Here is a 13008-nt window from a genome sequence, read left to right as displayed (position 1 = left end):
GTGGGTACTTAGGTAGGTCGAATTTGGCGAGCAACCCTATCCCACGCGGGGGCTGATTGGCTCGATCGCGGTGAGACCGAAAGGTCCACCCGTGACTGGTTCCCGGCGTTAGTCCGAGAGGGTCACGACTGGATTGTCCGTCCGGTGGGCGACGTGCCACGATTCGAGTTACGTGGCCGTCAGCACGCCGGCGGGCGCGAATCCGCAACAATATATATATATAAAGTTAAGGCTCGTGGAAGAGCAAGAACACTGAACAGATCAGGATGCAACAGAACAAAAGGAATGGTGGAGAGATGGAGTAGGGGGTACACCAACAGCAGGGTTGAAGGACAGCAAAGATGGACAGTTGGACAAATAATGAGTGTGGGGGAGGCTAAATTCTCATGTTACACGAACTGTGAAAAAACACATGTACGTACTTTTCAGCAGCCTCTTTATCTACACTTTCTCACCACTCGTTTTCACGTGTCGCATGCTGTGGCGTGACAAATTTCTGACACCAGCCAGGGGAAAAAAAAAACTCACAAGGCTCACTAATTTTCAGGTCCTGATGAAATTGTTCAGCTTTTTCACACAAAAGTGGGCAAGAAACAGCCAGGCCTTCACTGCGACATTGTTTAAACAACTTGTAAATAACCTTATTGAGGTCCTCAGATCTTGCTCCAGGCAAGGTTATCCACTGAGGAATGCCCTTATTTGAATCACGTTAACTTTTTATATCATAAATAGTGGTGTTACCAACAACATCGAGCTCCCTCTGGTCACACACCAACTCACCTTTATCTAATTTCTGCAGAATTTAACTGTCTCTAATTGTCAGTGTAACGTGCTTCCTCTTCGCACCATTAGACTTAGCACTATCGCTTGGACGCTTAATGGACAACATTATGAGGGCAGAATAAGGCAATAAACACAAATACCTTGCGAAAAGCATGGAGTGGTACACGCCTGTGTGGAAAAAGCTGCTTGAAATAATCGGGCAAATAGGATAATTATCATATGTCAAGCAACCCTGGCACTGTGGATTTTTTTTTTCTCGAAGTTGTCCATCAAGCATCCTGGCATTTTCTGGGATATTTCAGATTTGAGACTTTACATTGTATATTATATATTTAATTATACACCTTTTATTAACCTCCGCCATCGAAGATGGACGGAGGTTACTGTTTTCACCCGTCTGTTTATGAACAGTATTACGGAAAAACTCCTGGACGGATTTCGACGAAACTTGGTGGGGGGATTAGGTCTGGTCCAAGGATCATGCCATTAGATTTTGGACTTGGTCCAAAGTCCAATATAGCCGCTATGGCGGCCATTTTGAAAAAAAATTGAATTTTTGTTTTTACATTTCTACATGTTTTAAGTGATTTCCAACCCCCCCCCCCCCCAAAAAAAAAAAATTGTTTGAGGAAAAAAAATTTGCAACTTTTTTTCAAAAAAATTCGATTTTATTTGAAATTTTTTGCATTTCTACATGTTTTAAGTGATTTCCACCCCCCCCCCCAAAAAAAAATTGTTAGAAAAAAACACAAATTTTGCAACTTTTTTCAAAAAAAATTTCGATTTCTTTTTTTTTTTGGCATTTCTACATGCGCGTCAATCTAGTTTAGTTTATTCAATCGTGGTTCAGTAGTCTGATCCGTTTTGACCTACAATTAATAGGATATCAGGTTCACTTAAGTGACCCAGCAGTATTGGCGGCGGAGGTTTTGCACTCTACCGAGTGCTCCCCCTCTAGTTTATTTATTGTTTTAAACCCGACACACACGGTAACACAAAGTAATTACAAATCGCCTTCCTAAAGTCATTACAATGAACCATGACATCAATTTATGTTTCTTAAACTACTACAATCCCACCTCTTGTAGCACTTCCACAGCCAGGTAACGACTATCTCCCTCCTCCACCTGTGGCTCAGAAGTCAAAGTCACATGACCAAGGTCACCTGGAAGACAGCAATGACAAAAGGGGGGGGGGGGATCCTCAATCATTACATCAGTCCATCACACAGGTAACAGCATCAATAATGAAAAGGTACCATTTCCCCTGCACACACAGGTAAAAGCATCATTTGGGAGACAAAGTTGTTCTTCACCCTCCAGTGAGTTCCAAGACATCCACTGGCAACATCAAGGATGGTGGTCTTGAAGGTACTCCAAAACTCTTCACGATTCCCCAAAGCACCCAGACCCCCCAAATCCCCACTCAGCATGTTCGCAAACTCCTCAGCTACCCTCTCATCCTTGAACTTGCCAATGTCTAGCCTAGGCTGAGATGGTATCATTCTCTCAGATTAAAGCTGCAACTTCAGCATTGCTACAAAAGCCTGTGGTTGGTATTGAGGAACTGAGCACTCCTGTAGACCCTGCAGTTCTGAATCATCCTCCAGTGACCATCAACGAGCACATGGTCATTCTCCTTTGCCACACCGCCAGCGGGGTCATTCCATGTAAAATCATCAAAGAATCTGCCGTCATCTCTCAGATTTTTGTAAAACTTTGGGAACCAATTGGGACCCATGAAAAATGGCAAGAACTCAAATATTTTTGCTAACAGCCTCTTAATTAGTGAGATACAGACTAACGAACTTTGGACTAATTAGCACGACATCGCGAATTCAAATGGCCATATCTCTAAAAGTATAACACCTAGAGAGCTGGTTTTGGTGTCATTTTAAAGGTATTTTCATGCCCTATGAATTTGTCTGGGCAACATTTTCCTACCTCCAACCACAAAAAAAGTTATCACAAAATATAAACTTCAATCGTGAATCCCCAAAAAATGTATCCTTCAAATTTCTTCAAATTCATCCCAGAGGTACCTTATGATGTCAAGAAGCTTCCACATAAATTTTGTGATGGGCACTCCAATAGTTTCTGAGATATGAGCAATAATGTACATGTACGTATGGCATATAGGTTCGAAAAATCAGCATTTGTAATGTATTATACAATCATTCTAACCTCGCCATGACAGGGAACACAGGGAACGACCATCAATTGCTTTGAAGTGTCATATACTTTCATTTTCAACTGGGCCTGAGGGGAAGAAACAAGTACTGCTGTTGCTGCATTGAAGAGGAAATTGAAAGCCTAAGTCAGGTTAGTCAACACTGTGTACTTGAACTCACTTATTGATTCTTGACATCATAAGGTACCTCTGGGATGAATTTGAGGACATTTGAAGGATACATTTTTTGGGGATTCACGATTGAAGTTTATATTTTGTGATATCTTTTTTTGTGGTTGGAGGTAGGAAAATGTTGCCCAGACAAATTCATAGGGCATGAAAATACCTTTAAAATGACACCAAAACCAGCTCTCGTGGTGTTATACTTTTAGAGATATGGCCATTTGTATTCGCGACGTCGTGCTAATTAGTCCAAAGTTCGTTAGTCTGTATCTCACTAATTAAGAGGCTGTTAGCAAAAATATTTGAGTTCTTGCCATTTTTCATGGGTCCCAATTGGTTCCCAAAGTTTTACAAAAACCTGAGAGATGACGGCAGATTCTTTGATGATTTGACATGGAATGACCCAGCGTTGGAATACCACGTCCAGCGATGAGCTTGTGGGCGCTGAAACCATGAACCAACCACCCTAAGTCTATGACTTCTTGCAAAGTCAAGGAACTTGGTGCTATTCTCGTTCACAGTTCCAGACCCATGGGAACCAACACACGTCTCATAACCATCCCTATCAGTTCCTGTCAATGTATTGAAATCCCCCAAAACGAGAAGTGTATCTCGCCTGAGGCAATGATCAACCACAGACTCAAGCGCGGCATGAAATGCCTCCTCCACAGTGAGATCACTCGCCTCAGTCGGACCATATCTCAAGACCAAAGAAATGACACCCAAGGAGTGACGGACAAATCCTGAATCTCATAATATGCTCGTTGACTGGTGTTATCTCTATCATGGTAGTCAGCTTATTGGACACAGCGACAGCAACTCTTTGGGCATGGTAACCATCAGAGTGACCAGACCAGTAGTGGGTGTAACCACCCTCCATTATCTCACCACTATCAGGGTCTCCGAACCTCAGTGCTGAAATACCAATGTTCAAACACTAGAGCTCAGATGACAGCAGAGACAGGTGATGATCCTCTCTTTGGGATGGGACATTCCAGTCTCCCACCCAAACGGACCACCTCAGGTTAACCAGAGGAGACCACCATCTGTCGTGGTGGTGCTGAGGTGTTGTCCACCACACACCACTGCAATCCGACCCGAGAAGGTTACCCCATGCTTTTCTTCCCATCATCAAAGACGGGAATCCTGAAGGCTTTGTGCCAATCCTGTCATCCTGTGAGCTGCCCTGTGAAGGGCAGCTGCACAAGAGGTACCCCCACAGAGTGGGTTTTCAGTTTTCTTTGTGTTATATTGTGTTTTGTGGAATGAAGTGTTTTATGGTGGCTGGAGTGCAAATCCTGCCACCAACCTCCTTGAAAAAGGAAACCCAATTGCACGAGGTCATCCGCAGACACAGTTAGGTGCGGAGCCAAATTTAGGGAGGGACCAACGGGACATTTGTCCAGGGCCAAAACTCCAGGGGATCCATGAAAAACATACATTATATTTATTTATTTATAAAGCTCGTATTATTTATTCCCTTGTTGACTCAAAGGTAACAGAGCCAGGGAAGTGCTATATGGGGTGACATCTGCTATGTAAAGCTGACAATTCGACTTTCCCCGTCCAAGTTTTGATAAATTTGTGTTAACGTTCTGTGAAAATCACTTTATCAATTTGACATCACTTTATTCAGCTCAAACTGATAATTACCTCCACCCACCAAAGGTGAACGGAGGTTGTTTTCACCCCTGAATGTTTGTCAACAAAATATCTCAAAAAGTTGTGGACTGATTCCGACAAAACTTGGTGGGCAGGTTGGGTATATAAGAAGGAAGAATTGATTCAATTTTGGTGAAGATCCGAATCTGGATCCAGATCCGAGAATTATTAAAGTGATTTTTTTTACGATTGAGTGATGGGGCTGCAACGATATATAACACAGTATCTGAAAATGTTATGGATGGATTCGGACAAAACTTGGTGGATGAGTTGGTTAGTTGACAACAATAAGTCGATAAAATTTTAGTTCAGGTCTGAATCCAGATCCGGCCCATCAGTGGGATACAAAACGTAAACTAATCAGCTTGGTGGAGGAAAACGTTCTCCCAAGTGCCCTTCTGGTTTAAAATATTTATATTTTTAATTTACCTTCAGTTGAAAAAAAAAAAAAGTTGTAGTGAAATGTTTATAGATGCTTTTATTTAATTATTTTAACTTCCCATTATATTTTAAGGTTGGTGGTTGGGGGGGGCTGTTAAACTTAAATCCGGCTCTGGTTGGATATCAGATATGGATGGTCGTTGGCTTACAAGGAGGTCCTCCGCCCTTTTACAGGTTTTTGTTTTTAATCCTGCTGGGAATCCATATCCACAAACCATCCTCACCAAGAAATCTGGTGGGGAAGACTGTTTAGTCACTGACAAACCAAACCATGAGACAGGTTAATACAAATTTTTATGGTATCTGAAAGCAAGTCACAGATCTGATCTGGCCTGATGATAAATAAGTTTTGATCTGGATCCAGTTGTCAGTTTCTGAGAATATTTTTGAATGAAATCCCAATATTTGGGGCAAAACTACCTTTCAAATGTGTGGATCCAGATGTGGAGCACAACCACAGGAGACCTTACTGTCCTGATGCATTGAACCAAATTTTGTCCATAATCCCTCAAGTAGTTGTGGAGATGTTTTCGTGAAAACTCGGGATTTAGGGAAGGGGCCAGTAGCCCCCTTTCCGGGGGGAGATATGACCCTGTAGGAGCATAACTTAAGGTTAGGGCATGGTCCTGATGCCTTGTGGCAACATTGTTGTGGATCTGTATGGTGGTTTCTGATAAGAAGATTTTTGAATAAAATACCAAGATTTTGGACAAACGAGCTTTTCACCCCCTTTATAAGGGGTGCATCCAGTTGGGGAGCACAACCCCATGAGTTTGCTGTTCTGATACATCGTACCAAATTTGGTCCAAAATTGGTCGGGTGGATTGTAATACGTTTTCGTGAAATGTTAACAGACGTACGGACCCCGGGAGCCACTCTATATACGAGCTTACGTCAGAGACAGTTATGGCATGGACAGACGGCCACGCACATGATTGCAAAACCGAGTCTCACACTGTGCAAGGAGGGAGGGGGGGTTGAGAGGGGCTAATAGTCCATACTAATATGTGTGTGTCGAAGTGGAATTAAAATATCCTATTTGCTGAAAACCTTGGCTTGTTCAAGAGGAATTTATGACGTGCCCTTTGCTTGGTTTTGTTCCTTTGGTTCTACATCTCTGCTTTCACCACCATAACTCCAAAAACTATACAACCTCACAGCCTGAAACTTTGCATGCATACCAATAAAACTCCAAGGAAGTGCTTGGGTTAATTACAACACCACTTTTGAAGATAATTAATGGCCTCATTTAATCATATCATTCATCGGCAATCCTCGACCACCTCACTCTCTGGGTCTCAAGGTGTTTCCAGGGTAACCTCGCTGGGATCTGAAGCCACCATGTTTTTTGGCCTGCTCATAAAGTTTTTCTATTTTTTTTATTTCTTTGCCTCGACTTGGAACAGGCCGCAATGATTTCTTAACGATAAACTTTTCTTTTCTTTTTTCCACTTTCCTCACTCATATTATCGAATGCCTGTTCATCTTATCTTTGAATCGCTGAGCACATTGCAATGCTTATAAACACCCGGAGATGTCAGAGTTCGTTCCTTTATTTCATTTACGCACATGCGATCACCACAAATATCTCTTAAACTAAGCTCTCTCCAAGCTGCTTCATTGTTCGTTTCGGTAAAAGTACCCGTGCTCTCAATGGAACATCGATTTGACAGACGTACGTTTCCACTTGTGTTGGGCCCTGCGGTACCGTATGGTTGGTGCCTCGGGAGGTGTCTCATCCGCTGAAAATGTGTAATTTTATTTTTACAGGACATCGTTTTGTTTTACCTTTTTGTGTGATCTCCTTTTAATATAAACCACCAATCACTTCGACATCGATACATATATATAACGACATCGATACATCAATACGATGTTCACGCCCGATGGGATCATGAGATAGTACGTGAGCGGTTCTTCAATGTTTTCAGTGATTGCTTTTGGTTCATTTTCCCACAAATTTTCTGGAACTGGGATCACAATTTTTTTTGCAGAAGTGCCAGCGAATTACTTTACAAACTCTGTGGTATCGTCGTGTGTACAGTTGTTCTGACACTTTTTTTTCGTGTTCGGTCATTAAGCGGCACATATCATTCTCTTTGCGAGCCACACCTCCACCCCTCACCTGTCTATTTTCCTCCTCCCCCACTCTGTCCCCTCCTAATAAAATGAAGGACTTTCCTCCCACACCTCTCTCTGTGTCTGTCTGTCCATCTCCATCTCTCATGCACCCCTCCCTCCCGCAGTGAATAGCAACATTTGGTGGAGGTGTCGCTCTACCCACCTACGCCCCCCCCTTTTTCATACTCTGCCTCCCCTCTCCCCCTACACCTGCCTCCTCTCCCTCTCCACCTCCCCCCCCATTCTCCACCTCCCTTTATTGTCCCAGTCAGCAAAGTGATGGGTTGTATTTGCTAGTCAGAATAATATGGACAGAAAAATAGTTAAGCTTCACTGCAAATCATCTCAAAATTAAAGTTTACAATTTGAACATCGGAGGTTAAAATGACTCAACATGGACAATTAATGAAGGTGATGATTTGGGAACAGAATTAAAAAAAAAAGTTATTTGAGAAAAACTGTACATTCTTCAAAAACTTTGAAGCCCAGGAAGTTTGTACGCACAACCAGCATGACTTACCGATCTTATAGGTGACTGTGGTCGTGATGCTCTCGTCATCCTCATCATAAAAAGGTCTAAAATCGATGTCTGGTGAGAGGCTTCTTCGACACATAAATATGTTACCTTTAAGGGTGGGCAGGAGAGAGGAGCCAGGGGAAGGAAGACTTGAGAATAGTTTCTTTGATACAATATTGCAATTTGAGGTATACCAAAAAATAAAAGTAAAATTTTTAAACCCATCAATTGAAGAGGCTTTTGATAGTTGCTAAATGCGCATACTGTCTTGGTCCAAATACAAGATCACTTCACTTTGTGGTGGGGTGCCAGCATTTTTCTGATGTAGCTACGCATAAAAGATGACCATATATTTACGACTAAAGGCAAATTGATCATCGACATATTTTCAGGGTTTTTGTATTTTGGCCTTTTGGAGTCCATTCGGCCTGTCTGTCTTCCTCTTCCCATAAAATGGCTTCTCCAATGCCATCCATCAAAAATGATACAATACCAGTACTTCGTCAGTACTTCCACAATGGTTTCTGGGGAAAGATAATGACTACCAGTAGAGTGCATACCTCCGCCAGGCTAAACAGTTTACGTTTTGGATCCCACAGATCGGCTGGATCTGGAGCTGGACCTAAACCAAAATCGAATTGGCTAGTTTTTGTCACTTACCCAACTCATCCAACAAGTTTTGTCATAATTTGTCCACAACTTTTTGGTGTGTGGTGTGTGTGTATTTTTTGGCCCCAACTCTCAATGGTGAAGAATCACTGAAAAATATATTTTAAAATTCTCAGATCCAGATCTTCACCAAAATAAAATCAATTCATCTTCGTCACACTCCCAACCTATCTAAAAGCCTCAAACAAATCCATCCACAACTTTTTGAGATATCTTGCTGCATATAATTTTTGGCCCCATCTCTCAATGGTGAAGATTCACTCAAAAAAAAAAAAAAATTTAGGTTTGATTCAGGAGCTTGTTAGTTTGATATTCTGAAGTAAAAATAAATAAATAATATACTGAGAGGCAATGAAAACACATACCAAATTAAAATTGACATACATTTCATAGCATGCAAAAAAGGATCAATGTAAGCAATCGCATGATATTTGTCAGGGACAGTCCTGCAGAATCTGCACAGGGATGGGAGGGGGACATTAGGATGTGCATGTGACATCACAAAAACAGCAAGTGATGCAGGGGTCTGTAAAATAATTTGAGTGCGACTACCTTGGGCAGCGATGCACGCTTGAAATCTACGGCGCATGGATAAACACAGGCGGCGGCGGATCAAAGCTTGTGGTATTGCTGTCCAAGGGAACTGAAAGGCTGCAGTAAGCTCTGCAACATTGCGTGGAAGGTTCATTTGACGATTGCTCCCCAAACAATAACACTGCCAACTCCAAAATGGTCTCTCTCAACAATTCAGCCCTGAGCGAAATGGTGACCGACGAGTCATCCCCTTATTCCAATGGTGGTTCTGGTCGTTTCTCATGCTGTCCTGTAGCGGTTGAGGAAGTGACCGACGACGATATATCGGTCTTGCTTTGCTGAAGTCACAAACTGAAGTCAGACGAGTATGGTCGCTTATCCTTCCTTGGCTCTGCATCGGTTCTGTAGCCGAGAAACTGTTGACTGGTGGACATGAATGTGTCGAGCAACTCTTTCTTGACCGATTCTACTATTCAGCACACCGATGGCTTGGTTCCTCTGATCATTCGTTCGATGTGGAATTGTAATTGACGGCCTCACAACTAAGGCAACCTGTGCTTGTATAGGGCATGGATACACATATGCCTAGTGTTGGCTTAATGGTTAGGGTGGTGGGCATGGGATCAAATCCTGCTCGGTTGTTGAATTAATACCAGATGGAGTTGACTGCTTGTCATCCTTCCGAGGTCGGCAAAATGAGTGCCAGCTTGCTGGTATCATGTTGCGGAGTGGCGACCTGTCCAGGATTGTGCCCAATAGCCAAGGAGACTGCTTAGGCAGCACCAACGCTCTGCACAGAGTCTGGTCCCAACGGATGGATGGATGGATACACAGGTCGCATGTGAAGCATGCTTTAAAAAAAAAAAATAATAATAATAATAATAATAATAATCACTGCTCATCCTTTCCAAGATCTGTCATCGTTGCGTTCACTCAAACGTCCATACACAAACAACAAACCAGACTCAAGCACAATAAAACACGCATAACAGACGTCCATCATGCATGTTTTATTACTTACTATTTTGATCCTTTTTCACATGCCATGAAATAAATGTCAATTTGATATGCATTTTCATTGCTTCTCAGTGAAGTTTATGCAATAGCGTAGTCAACAATTCTGCAAGAATGGACAACCAGATTATCTGTGACACCAATAACCAACACAAACCTGGTTTGATGTCCAGATGTGCAAGAGAGAGGTTGTGGATGTAGCGAAGACCACGGGAAACCTGCAAAACCAGGTCTTGCACCTCTGGCTCCGTAAACTGACAGCCATCAGCCCACTGTTTGGCCAGGACTGTGGCCAAGCTGCCGCCTACATCATGTAATGAAGGGGAAGCACATGCAGAAGTGAATGGTAAGCAGCACCATGGGAAGAGAAGGAAGAGAAGCAACAGAGCAAGAGGATAAGGAAGATTAAAACGTTTCGTCTTATTATATTAAAAAAGTGGAGGGGGGGGGGAGTGGGGGTAATCCGGCCGTGCAGCACTTTTCCTGGCAGTGGTTTTAGACATTGAAAAGCTATGGAGTTATTGGCCTTATGGTGGTTACCTTTTGCCTGTGGGCTGGTGGCAGCACTGCCCGATCCCACATCCCAAAATACACTTTATAGCAGCCCTCAAAGGCCAACAAACTGTAGCTTAAAACCTTGTCCAGATTCTGAAGTGCCTACACTCAGACTTTGGGGCCTTTAAGTGTTAAGGTTCGGCCGTGAAAGAGGAACAAACACTTGAAATTATTTGTAAGATTACAATTCAACATTTACAGCAAAAGCATCACAACAACCACATAAAATAAAAAAAAGACACTTGGTAAGTCGGCACTCCTACCATTGCAATACTCGTTCTGAATGATCATGTGATCATCCTCGGCCCACGCAGAAAAGTACTGTACGACATGGGGATGCTGGCCCAACACAGCATGCGCGTACACCTCACGCAAGGCATTCTGCCTGTGTGGAAATAAAAACAAACGAAAAACAACATAGTTGGCTCGCACCACAACCCAGCCATATGCATACTATAGACGCAAGAGGGACGTTTGGAGGAGTTAAGAACAAGGCAATGTGAGGAATAAGAGATGCATGGAGGTGTAGGAGGGGAAAATATACACAACTCCATACAAGGTGTATACACAACTCCAAACTAAGTTACAGTAAGTTACAAATCACAGCAGAATAGTCCCTTTCCATTCAGAGGGAGGTGAGATGAAGTCATGTTAACTTTGGGAGAAGAAGACCGACGAGTCCATCAAGAACATAATAATAATAATAATAATAACAAACAAAACCACCCAATGAGGAAGAGACCAACCACTTACTCATCAACTGATCCGGCGACAGGCCTTTTTGAGCGCTTGATCGCGTACAGACAGCCGTCAAGACGCTTTAGACATTTGAATACGGAGCCAAATTCCCCATCTCCAATCTTCTCGAGCTCGAGAAACTCGGACTTGTACCGCGACTTCATGTTGCTCATACGCAGGCTTGCACGCTGGGGGGGGGGGGGAGGGGAGGCGGGTTCCAACGGAACGCAAACACATCAATTGGAATCCTATACACCTCCAGTCCCGCTGCGTGGTCAATACAGTCTCGACTTTCCCGAATGCTCCCAAATCAAGTCCTACAAGAGCAAAGGTGTGACAAACCTTGGCCGGGAGGAACTCTTCGTGGCTCATTCCTTCAATCTCTTCAAACTCCATTCTGATGCAAGACAAGAAAAAAAATCAAAAAAAAAAAATCAGAATCTCCATCGTTATGCAATTGTAATACATGAATTGTAGTTCAAAATGTGGACTTTCTTCTTGACCGCTCCTCCGTGGTATCATCTTTACTACTCACCCCTGTCTCCTCCTCTTTGCCGCCCCTCTTGCCACAGAGCGCAGGGCCGCTTGCCCATCCGGTGTGAATGGGTTAAAATTCACTCCCTCATCCCTCCCTTGTAAACCCTCGACTCCCTCATCCTCTTTCCCTTCGTCCCGCTTCACAGACTTCGTTCCCCTAGATTCTCCAGATGTCACCAAACCTGCGAGTGGGATCCGACGACGAGCTGCAGACGATCGGGTACTGGGTCCCGGTCGGGCGTGCGAAAGAAGGCTCTGTAGAAGGAAAAGAATAAGTCCAGGGAGGGTAAAAAGAAGAAGGCGAGTGAAAGTCAGCATCAAGGCAGTCATGGCTTCCTCGTTCTCAAGGGTTCACACAATGCGGCATCACGTCATTTGCAGGAGAAGTTGGTGGAGAGGACGCAAGAGAAGAGGATGCAAGAGCAATTCCACTGAGAGTCAGTCATTGAGTATGTAAGTCCACAAGAACATCTATTTATTGCTGAAAAGGTGTGGGGGTGGTGGGGGGGATAAGTTTTAATTAAAAATATTGAATCGATTATTATGAATCCTAATTTGATACAAATCAAGGTAAAAAACAGGGTTGATCCTGTTTGGTGTTTCCATCGGAACAAATGGCTCAAATCCACATCATACATGTATTTGTCCATGGACTTGTATAATTGTAATTTATCAAAATACACCGATGCCTACCACGGTGTTTGTCCTGCATGTGATATATCGACAAGTTACAACTTGAAGTCGAGGTGACTGTAAATAAAAGGTATACATCTCCGCCACGGAAGGTGGACGGACGGAGGTTACGTGTTCATCCCCGTTTGTCTACGAGTGGGATTTCTCAAAAAGTTGTGGACGGATTGAAACGAAACACGATGGACAGGTTGGGTGTGTGACAAGGATGAATTGATTCGATTCTGGGGAAGATCCGGATTTGAGGATTTTTAGACGATTCTTCAAATTTGCGGGAGGGCCCAGAACGATATTATAAAAAGTTATGGACGAGTCATGACAAAACTTGGTGGATGGGTTGGTTAGGTGACAAGAACAAGCCGATTCGATTTCGGTTCAGGTCAGGATCCAGATCC

The 13008-nt window shown here is 43.1% G+C and overlaps 1 protein-coding gene across 1 annotated transcript in view; it reads right to left on the bottom strand.

The window, feature by feature from the left end:
- The window catches only part of LOC147009629 (wee1-like protein kinase), a 32267-nt gene that overhangs the window by 16532 nt on the left and 2727 nt on the right, over positions 1–13008 (bottom strand). The window contains exons 2-8 of the mRNA XM_085862949.1: positions 11922–12178; positions 11729–11783; positions 11402–11574; positions 10912–11033; positions 10251–10397; positions 7880–7984; positions 1863–1948 (exon numbers count right to left, since the gene is read on the bottom strand). Coding sequence (XP_085719075.1) covers positions 1863–1948; positions 7880–7984; positions 10251–10397; positions 10912–11033; positions 11402–11574; positions 11729–11783; positions 11922–12178 — 945 coding nt within the window. The remainder of the gene's footprint in view (positions 1–1862; positions 1949–7879; positions 7985–10250; positions 10398–10911; positions 11034–11401; positions 11575–11728; positions 11784–11921; positions 12179–13008) is intronic.

The sequence above is a fragment of the Eptatretus burgeri genome, chromosome 17, assembly GCF_056783735.1.
Source record: "Eptatretus burgeri isolate ZD-2024b chromosome 17, Ebu_testis_v1, whole genome shotgun sequence".
Classification (NCBI taxonomy): Eukaryota; Metazoa; Chordata; class Myxini; order Myxiniformes; family Myxinidae; genus Eptatretus; species Eptatretus burgeri.
Note: the sequence above shows the minus strand (reverse complement) of the source record. Positions and strands in the feature narration are given on the sequence as shown.